At 41.4% G+C, this 10,646-nt stretch overlaps 1 protein-coding gene across 1 annotated transcript; it reads left to right on the top strand.

The window, feature by feature from the left end:
* The first annotated feature begins 253 nt into the window (after positions 1 to 253).
* LOC143025698 (cuticle protein 19-like) lies at positions 254 to 556 on the top strand. The gene has a single exon (XM_076185699.1). It carries the CDS (start codon positions 254 to 256, stop codon positions 554 to 556), a length of 303 nt encoding a protein of 100 aa, XP_076041814.1.
* Positions 557 to 10,646: the final 10,090 nt, after the last annotated feature.

Below are 10,646 nucleotides of genomic sequence, written 5' to 3' on the forward strand. Positions count from 1 at the left end.
TGTAGACCAACATTCAGTCTCCCCCTCATTCATGTCTCAAGGATTGCACTATCAAGTGTAATATTAGACAGATTTTTTTTATTATTATTACAAGCAACTTATGAACTATAACAGTTCGGAAACGTAGAGGCAATACATTTGAAGCAAAATAATCATCTGGGATGAGCTCGCTTTGTGGTACATCCTCTCTTCCACTGTACCTCTGTCAAGAACATTTCATCACACTCCCTCTCTCTTTCTCATGCAGAAGGGAATGCCCTTCGACTTCCAGTATGCCGTCAACGACCAATACTCGGGCAACGACTTCGGACACGCTTCCAACTCCGACGGCGAAGTGACCCAGGGTGAGTACCGTGTCGCTCTCCCCGACGGCCGCACCCAGATCGTCTCCTACAAAGCTGACGACTACTCCGGATACCTCGCCGAGGTCTCCTATGAGGGGGAAGCCACCTACCCGCAACAAAGCCCCGCCCCCGCATACCACCCACCAGCCCCGGCATACCAGCCACCAGCCCCAGCATATGAAGCCCCTGCCCCAACCTACGGTGCCCCCTAAGCTCAAGGGTCGAGCAGTTATATCGAAAACCGTCATAACTATTTAAACGCGAAATGTGTCATGATCAATAAAGTTTTGATAAAATCATAAAATTGGAGTTTTAATTGGAGGTGTCGCTTTGGGATGATGATGTATTGTTAGCGCATAGTACTGCCTTCTGAGTCAACAAACGTGTCTATAAAAAGAAACAAGATGATCCCCTATGTCAAGATTATGTCTGCCTCTCCTAAAGGTGTGGATGCGGCACACACGCACACACACACACACACTCTCTCTCTCTCTCTCTCTCTCTCTCTCTCTCTCTCTCTCTCTCTCTCTCTCTCTCTCTCTCTCTCTCTCTCTCTCTCTCTCTCTCTCTCTCTCTCTCTCTCTCTCTCTCTCTCTCTCTCTCTCTCTCTCTCTTTCTCTCTCTCTCTCTCTCCAGGAACCGAGGAACTAAGATATTAAAATGGTCTGAAGAATAAACAACCACCATCTCACACCACAAGCATAAACCTCAAATGTGGGCTATCACACGTATACGCACATAATACAAAGTTGGAGACACTCCTAAAGCCTGTCTTTTTTACATCTGAGTAGATGCGAAGATACTCAAAGTATTGCGACTGAAATGTATGAAAATGGAAGAAGGCTGTTTTGGTTTGATTTAGAAATGTGCAAAGGCAGCATACAGAAGTTCACGACAAAAGGTATTACAAAAGTATTCCGTATACAAGTGTACATGTGAAGTCATTCGACCAATGGACCTGCTCGGAGTAGCTGGAAGCTTAACTTCTAAAGTAGAAATTCGCCCCCACCCTACCAAAGTGGTAATATCGACTACACGTACGCTCCAAGGAGTCCGTTCAGGGTGACATACGTCGTGCCAAATCTATGTACCTTTGAACAGGCCTTCCTTCTCTCTATCTTTTATTCCCCATAAATGTCCTATTTGATTTTTTCTTTCCGTATATAGTAGGAGGTTGTATAGTAAAATGAGTATAACTATTTTTAGGATTATAACAACGATTAATTACCCACCCCATCCCACTTGTCTCAACTGTGACAGCTCGGCGTGGCAACATTAGGAAAAAGCAGCGCCACGTGTCATAGAATTGATTGAAATCGTTGTTATTATCCTAAAAAGTTACATTGACTGTACTATGCAGCTTCCTTTACTATATATAAGATATAAGAAATAAACTATTTCAAATAAAACATAGATGGGAAATATGAGAGGGATGCATGTGCAAAGGTTGATTTAGCAGAATGGCTGTTAGCAAATCACGACGTATGCCACACACTGAACGGACTCCTTGGCGTGCACAGACTCTGGTCAACTTTGACTAGATTGGTCACTAGTTCTTTTAATGTACTACAAATTACAGTAATATAACGCGGCTAAAATGCAATCTCTTACAAAAGCCAGACACATAAGAAACGCGCCTTTTCACTGGACTATGTATAAATGCACATTGGTATGAATAGCTTTGCTTACAGACATTGTTTTGATATACATGATTTCAGCAAATTAAACGTAAGTGTGACACACAAGAAATCAATTTCAGATGCAGTTCCTTGACTGTGGAGACACGCATCAAATACCTCCTCAAGGTGACATCTTCAGGAATTGCTTATCTGTAGTAATCCATTACTACATTGTACTATTATAAGTACTCTCCTTGGTATACGGTTGTTGTTCTGATACTTGCGATTCATTTCTGTTTGATTTGTACTATTTCGTAATTAATTGTTACAGATACATAGTTCCTGAAGATGTTCCCTTGAGGACGAAACGTCGAAAATATTATATGGTTACAATTAGTGGATTTGCGTTTGAAAATACTCCAGACGGATGAATCATATTTAGAAATTAAGAAAACATGCAGAGAAAAATAATTAGCTGCAATAATTCTATCATATTGAATTCTTCTTGTATATGTATGTATGTATGTATGTATGTATGTATGTATGTATGTATGTATGTATGTATGTATGTATGTATGTATGTATGTATGTATATATGTATGTACATACACACTGAATGGTTCCCAGTGATCAATTAATATATTTTTAATATCTCTCTTGATAGCGTATTGGGTTACGTCAATGTAACTTTGTTACGGGTTAGCTGGGTTCGAATCCTCGGCTCGTCTACGTTTCAATTTCCAACGGATACCTCCTTCGAGCGATTCTCAGTCTCGTTTGCGATGGTACGGAATTAAAAGTGATATGTGGTTGAAAAAGATATATATGTATGTATGTATGTATGTATGTATGTATGTATGTATGTATGTATGTATGTACGTATACATGTATGTATGTATACATGTATGTATATATGTATGTATGTATGTATGTATGTATGTATGTATGTATGTATGTATGTATGTATGTATGTATGTATGTATGTATGTATGTATGTATGTATGTATGTATGTATGTATGTATGTATGTATGTATGTATGTATGTATGTATGTATGCATGTATGTATGTAAAGCACCCTTATTCCCCTTAGGACCCTCTGCTCCTTAGCACCAGGTTAGGGGAATGGTGATTAGGATGGGGTATTGCTGGTGAAGATATATTGGGTTGGACACCGATGGTAGAAACTGTGTCCGTGGAAGTTCTGGTGGTGAAGGTTGTTTTGGTAGTGGTGATAGTCTTGATAGTGGTGATAGTCTTGATATAGCGATGATACTAGCTATCATTTTTCATATAATGCATTGGTTGGGACAATAATCCTTTTACGTATATGTACATATAGTGATCAATGTATCCCTTAATGAAGCAAGATTCAGTGATGTTTCTTTCCATGACCGAATTGAAAGGCACAAGTTTTCGTGTTGTCCCAGTGAATTACATGATTATTATCTCTAACACGGACAACTGTCTCTTTTTTATGTTACATTTAAGTTCTTTTAACCTTACGCTCATTTCTTTACACTTTACACTCCTTACATGGAATACTGTATACACAACTTCTATCTTTAAAGAAGTTTTTACTAAGGAAGTTTTCAACAGCGTGGGAGTTCTTACAACATAGATGATTGACATTTAGAATGCGAGGAAGACTTGTTATATTCTCACATAAAGAGAGAACTAGGTCTTTAAGACTTCTTCCTAACCATTCTCAACGCTACACCCAGCATATGCTTTGGATATTTCAAGCTAGATATTATGCCAAAGGTTCTATCTACGTACTTATCAAGGAATTCTAGAATGCAAACCTTCAAAACTCTCAGAAACAAATGAAAAACTGAAAAAATTACTTTGTAATGATGTGCTCAGTGATGATGCACGTATGAGGGGACGTTAGTAGGTTTCCTGTAAAGAGCAAATCTTATATCAACAGAACTTTGTTAATATTTTTGCATACACTTATACGCATATATACGTAGACTTAAAAAGCGAGTACAACTGAAGTGATTGGAGCCTTATGACGTCACACACCTGTTACCATCAGAACGGCGGAGACCACAATTGGTAAACACTCGAGGTGTATTCGTGATTTGCCTACATTTGAATTCCACGGTTTCAGACGATGGCAGTATCAACAACTCGTTTACAGTATAGGTGCTATACAGTATAGGTCCCTTCTCCTATACTATAGGAGAAGTCTCCTAGATTTACCATGTGCTTCAAGACGGCGTTTCCTGGTACAACTCCCTTACGAAACCTCTGTATCCACTATTGCTAGAGCACCTTCAATGATGTTAGGTATTAAGTATTGCCTTCATCATTTCCTATCTCCATCTCGACTGTTAATCCCATACGTGGGGCTTATTTGCCCTTGTATGAAGTACAATTCTCATATCTGGGGTGACTTGCCTCACTCAGTACTCCCGAACAAGGCCGAGTCTAACGCCTTCCGCCTTATCAAAGCTTCTCTTTATACTGACGAACTTGAGTCCTTCATGTCATTCGCAATACTGCATCCTTATCTCTTTTCTGCTATCATTTTCATGGTCGCTGTAATGAGGCTTCATTCAATTGATGGAAATTTTCATGCGCGGTTCACAAACACTATCATCAACCCCGACTCATAAAGTAAGAAGCTGTGGTGAATATTGTGGTTGTTTTAGATGTGGTGGAGGTGACGATATACGTGGCCGTGAGGAGAGGGAATGTGTCTGTGTCGAAGGTTCCGTTGAAATGGGAATGGTGGTTGCTGTATTTCTTATTACTGTTCTTACAGAATTGTTTTTCTTGGGACTGTCAGCCATACCGGTGTCGGACACCACAGTAGAAATACTATGTGTGTCAGTGGTGATGGCAGTAGTGACGATGGGTGGTTGTGATGGTAGTGTTATTGAGAGTAGATGGTGATTATGATCGTGATTGTGATAGTAGGTGGTGGTGAGAATGGGGGATAGTAAGAGCAGGTGGAGGTGAGAGTAGAAGGTGCTGGTGGTATCGATGGTGATTCCACTGGTGGGGATAGCAAATATGATGAGGCTCGTGGTAATACTCGTACTAGTGACCATAGTGACGCTAGATGTGGTGTCATTAGTTTTGCAGGTGCCTGTAACATTAGAGATGGCAATCGTGGATGCATCGTGACGGAGGTAGCCGGTGGTGGGCGTGGTGGCACTGACTGACGCCCCCCCCCTCCCCATTCTTGGTACCGAGGCACTTCAAGGCCACTCCATCGACACCGACCTCGTTATTCCTCAGAGCCGGATCTGAATTAATATCTAGTTTATTAATATCCATTTCATGGACATCTTTATTGTCACCATATCTCACTTCCTGTTGGGATGGACACACGCACACACACACACACACACACACACACACACACACACACACACACACACACACACACACACACATACACACAAGCTGCGGAATTTAGACTTTGACCCAAGCAGCTTGTGTCCAATAACGAATCCAGCGTCTTTTAATCCCATTTTCCTTCCACAATCTGGACCTATATTTTGTGCATTTCACGGACGTCTCGTACAGTATTTGCTTATGGTGTGCGGTCTCTCTACAACCTCAGTGTCTGCTTTCCGTTTCATTTTTCCGCAGACGACTCTGTAACGAACCTCAGTCTTGATGTCCATAAGCTGGTATGGCATGTCTTGTACAAATTTTGTGATTGTTTTTTTAACCTTTTTTATTTCTTTCAATTCCTCTCATGTTCTCAAAATTTTCTTCTTCATTTCGTGTATATTGTTTCAGATATATGCCGTAACCCCTTTTCAGGTTTTTTCCTCAAGCATGGTAATCACTTCCTCTTCGCTGTAACCGAATTTTTTTTTTCGAAAACATATCATTAGCCATTACTCTTACTTTTGCTCTTACTCTTACTCTTACTATTACTCTTACTCTTACTCTCTTACTCTCTTACTCTCTTACTCTCTTACTCTCTTACTCTCTTACTCTCTTACTCTCTTACTCTCTTACTCTTACTCTTAGTCTTAGTCTTAGTCTTATTCTTACTCTTGCTCCTAGTCTTACTCCTACTCCTACGCCTACTCTTACTCCTACTCTAACTCTTACTCCTATTCCATTGGCTATAAATACTATAGCCTCATCACCTCTTCCTTCCACAATGCCTCTCCAGGCCTTTCATATTTGCCATGTCAGGAGCAACTCGGGCAACTTCACCCGGAATGCCGTCAACCCATCAGTACTTTGGTCTCCTTCATCCATCGCCTTTCTTGAAAGATGTTCTCCCAGCCTGGCGCAATGGCCGGCTCACCTCGCTCTCCTTCCAGCAATGGTTCTCCCAACCCATCTCGAATTTCTCAGTTATGTTTCCTCATCTTTTATCCACTCTCGTATTAGAGATAGGTCCTAGAATTGTTCTCAATATATGGTTTAGTACTTTCAGACTACCTTTCTTGTCTTTATCAAGGTAAGTCATTCTCATTTGTATTGTACTGTAGGTCTTACTACGATGTTCTACGTTCTTAGTTTTGTTTACTTATTTTGACTTGATTTAAAAATATACCTCTAGAAAATCAGAAAGCCTTCTGTCATCGGATAGTTTCTTGTTTTGACTTCGGATATTTTCGTCCAAAATATGAAGATTTCCCAAGTTTACAAATATCCGTGGGTTTCGCGCAATAGGTGGCTTTCGACCGCAGGGAAATTCGTATACACGATGTTCAAAATCTCTGCCATGCTGATTATCTTTTTTATTTATTTATTTATTTATTATTATTATCATTATTATTATTTTAAGATTTCGTAAATCCTCTGAAAGAAAAAAATTATACTCGAAATATGAAGAGTGATAAGGAAGAATGATTTGGATCTGTGTTTCACCGACTCTCCATGGGGCTCTGAGTGCATGGGCTACCGCAGGACTCCAACGTACATCGAACACAGAAAAAGAACAAACACGCTCTTCCGGCACCACCTTGAAACCGGGTCGCCGTAAGTATAAAGATGGCGCGTCTTCGGCTTGGAACCATTCGTCTCCAATCCCTCTTCCTTTACACACCTAGAGCAGAAGCCGCTTCACGAGCCATGACACTGTGCCAGGTATGCAACCTCGCCAGCGTCCTCTATGGATTACGCCCCTTCATTCGTTACTTCTTTCAACCCACATAGCGGAAGGCTCGAGTAATCCGGAATGAAAAGAAAGAGCGAACAAGACGCAACTCCTGATCTGCCGTTTCCCATTCCAGATCGTGTTGGTCGCCTGCGTGGTGGTCCTCGCCCAGGCCTCCCCAGACAACGATCCTGCTCCAGCTGGCTATGGCTACGCTGCTCCCTCTAGGCCCCTCATCTACGAGCCCCCAACAGAACCCCCTGTCTATGGACCCCCAGTTCCTGTCTACGAAGAACCTGAACCTGTCTACGGACCTCCTGTCCCAACCTACGAGGAACCTGCTCCTACATACGGAACCCCAGCTCCCCCCGTCTACACGCCCCCTAGACCAACCTACAGGCCCACCACTCCTCCCCCCTACACTCCACCCAGGCCCACATACACCAGACCAACTACCCCTCCTCCTGCTTACACGCCACCAAGGCCCACATACAGTCGGCCTTCTACCGCCCCTCCCTCCTACACACCCCCTAGGCCTACCTACAGGCCAACTACCACTCCCCCATCCTACCAGCCCCCGACCCCATCATACCAGGCACCCGCACCGTCTTATGGGACACCTGAGGTAAGATTTTATAATAATCGGATTCTTTTACAGTCAAAACATTACTCCAAGGTAGGCTGCAGCAGTCATTGCTGCTTGCAAAGATGTGCAGATGCATAGAAATAAGTAACAAACAGTTGTGTTTGAGGTGCATGAAATCGAGAGCAGATTATGTGGACTTAAAGTGTAAAAAATAGCATGCAATAGTACAAAAAGGGGAGTATGACAAGAGTAGCCTATTATACATAAAAGCTGTAACATCAACCAGTCAACTTTGACTAAATAGGTCACTGGATCTTTCGGTGTACTGGAGACTTCTATCCATAATCGGCACAAAGTGTCTGTTGTGTGTTAGGTACCAGATTTTTTTTTTTTTTTTTGGGGGGGGGGGGCCATTTATCCAAACTTGTGGTTTTCACCTCTGTCGTGGCTAACATATCTTCAAATTTTAGGATGTCTCTTCCCACTCCCTTGTCAAAATATATAGGGACTACATTTTAAGTCGGATGACAGTACCACTTTTACTAATTGTCTAGATCTGCATATGATAGAGGGTGATCAAGACTATATTGTCTTTCTCTTGTGGTTTTTACTTATACTTAGAATAGAGTGATTGGCAGTATTTGCTCGGCGGGCTGAGACACGCTGCAATCCTACATGAATGATCGTATTCCATAGTTTCATTGATCTTTTACAAAGCAACATTAAGTCTTTTCCATGCTCCAATCTCAAGAATTGTATTGACAAATATATCATTAGGTAGATTTCTTGTTGCTTATATCAGGGAGCTTTCAAAGTAAAATTTCGACATTGGAATCTGCTCTCCGAGAGAGACAAGGGTTGTATGTGTTATTATACCCCTATCTATAGCTTCTTCCTGTTCTCTTCTGCAGAAAGGAATGCCCTTCGACTTCGAGTATGCCGTCAACGACCACTACTCGGGCAACGACTTCGCGCACTCCTCCAACTCCGACGGTGAGGTGACCAAGGGTGAATACCGTGTCGCCCTCCCCGACGGCCGCACCCAGATTGTCTCCTACACCGCCGACGACTACTCCGGATACATTGCCCAGGTCTCCTATGACGGGGAAGCCACCTACCCAGTACACAGCCCCGCCCCCGCATACCAACCCCCAGCCCCGGCCTATCAGGCACCAGTCCCAGTATATGAAGCCCCTGCCCCAACATACGGTGCCCCCTAAGACCCAGGGTTGGGTAGTTACATAAAAAAAAACGTTATTACTATTTAAATACGAAGTGTTGCGATCAATAAAGATTTAATATAAATCAGGAAACGAGTTTTAAAACCATGTCGCTATCCTAAAAATTACCTCCAAACTTTTAAATCACACAAACAACATGAGTAAGCGTGACACTAAGATCGCGCAATCCTACCAATATATCACAGGTCTCCCGCCAGACATATCATTAACCATCTCCATCTATCTACTCAACTGCATAATTCTAACTATAAAACATACACCACGTCAAGACACATTCACTAAAGGATTACAAAGGCGGAGCATGCCGACAGGAGACCTTTTGGTCCATATCTAGATCGGATGCGGAAAAAATCATAATAGTAATAAATGAATAAATAAAAACTATAATAATGTAAATAACAAATAAAATATACAAATAAATGCATATGTATAGTTGAATGATATACAAACAGGTAAATAGTAAATAATAATAAATTGACATATAACTAATAACAAATGAGAATCAAACAGAGAAATGATAACAAAACAAAAACAAATAATATAGAATAAATTATAATCATTACAGCATCTTGCTTAGGTGTTTATCTAAATGATTTTTAAAGCTTCGAACTGAACTACAATGCACTACCCCTGCAGAAAGTTTATTCCATTCATCAACTACACGGTTGGCGAAGTTATTTCTACCCACTTCCAATTTGAGTCTATTTCCGGACAGTTTGAGACCATTGTTTCTTATCTGATTCCCATTCACCTATACGAACTATATATATTGTACTACAACTAACTCACAATTATTGTAAAAATAGGTCATGTAAACGTCAATAGGCAACCTCACGCAGAAATGTAGATATATGCATTTCTGCTTATAAATGTTGTCGCCATAGGAGGACTCTTTCCATAGGGGATTACATCCCCGGACTAGGGACTTCTGACTCTATCGAGGATTCTTACCGAGACGACTCCTGTACCCCGGTCTGTACCTGATATTACCGCTTACAATAATAAGCTCCAAGAAAAAGGCCCCCATAGGTTTTTAACTTTCCAGCACCAGACAACAAAAGGGAGAAACAATCTCCCAATGGCTACAGTTGCATTGGAAAATTAAGGAAATGTCCGCTACAGGAAGCACGTTCATTTATATTCTACAGTAGATATATTTAAAGAACAAGATAAGATCTTATAAATGTCTGTGTTACATCATCATTGTTGTGGGTGTTTGAGGCAAGGACTGCAAGCAAAGTTCAGTAGTTGTTGTTGTTTTTTGGGGGGGTCCTTCAAAAACATTCATGGACAATAATATGATGATGATGAAGCTTGCTGGAGGTGGGGGCATAACCAGAGGAGCAGAGATCATGAAACAGATATCAATTTAAGATAGGGTGGCCTCTACAAGGCTCCCATGGGCTGGACACTGCAGGATGAGGGAGGAAAAGTGGAATGATAATGCGATTTCATCCAGTCGACAAACATTATCATCGACCCCAACACTAAATAAGAAACTGTATTGAAAACTATAGAAGTTTCAGGTATAGTGAGGGTGATGTTGAAGACGGCCGTGATAATAGGGAATCTATCGGTGTTGAAAGTGTTGCTGGAATGGGAGTATTGCTTGTTTTGTTTGTTCTCGCTGTTATTAATGTATTGTTTTTCGTGGTACTGTCAGGCGTGGCAGTGTTGTATACACGTTAGACACGACCACAAACTACATACCACTTGTGTCGGCGATGGTGATGGAAATGGTGGTAATAAGTGGTTGTGATGGTAGTGATAGTAAG

Source organism: Oratosquilla oratoria, chromosome 5, assembly GCF_046742065.1.
Source record: "Oratosquilla oratoria isolate Oo_2021 chromosome 5, ASM4674206v1, whole genome shotgun sequence".
In the NCBI taxonomy this organism is placed as follows: Eukaryota; Metazoa; Arthropoda; class Malacostraca; order Stomatopoda; family Squillidae; genus Oratosquilla; species Oratosquilla oratoria.

Bases quoted from the DNA above. Each gene is read 5' to 3' on its own strand.
- LOC143025698 (XM_076185699.1), top strand. From the start codon at position 254: ATGCCCTTCGACTTCCAGTATGCCGTCAACGACCAATACTCGGGCAAC.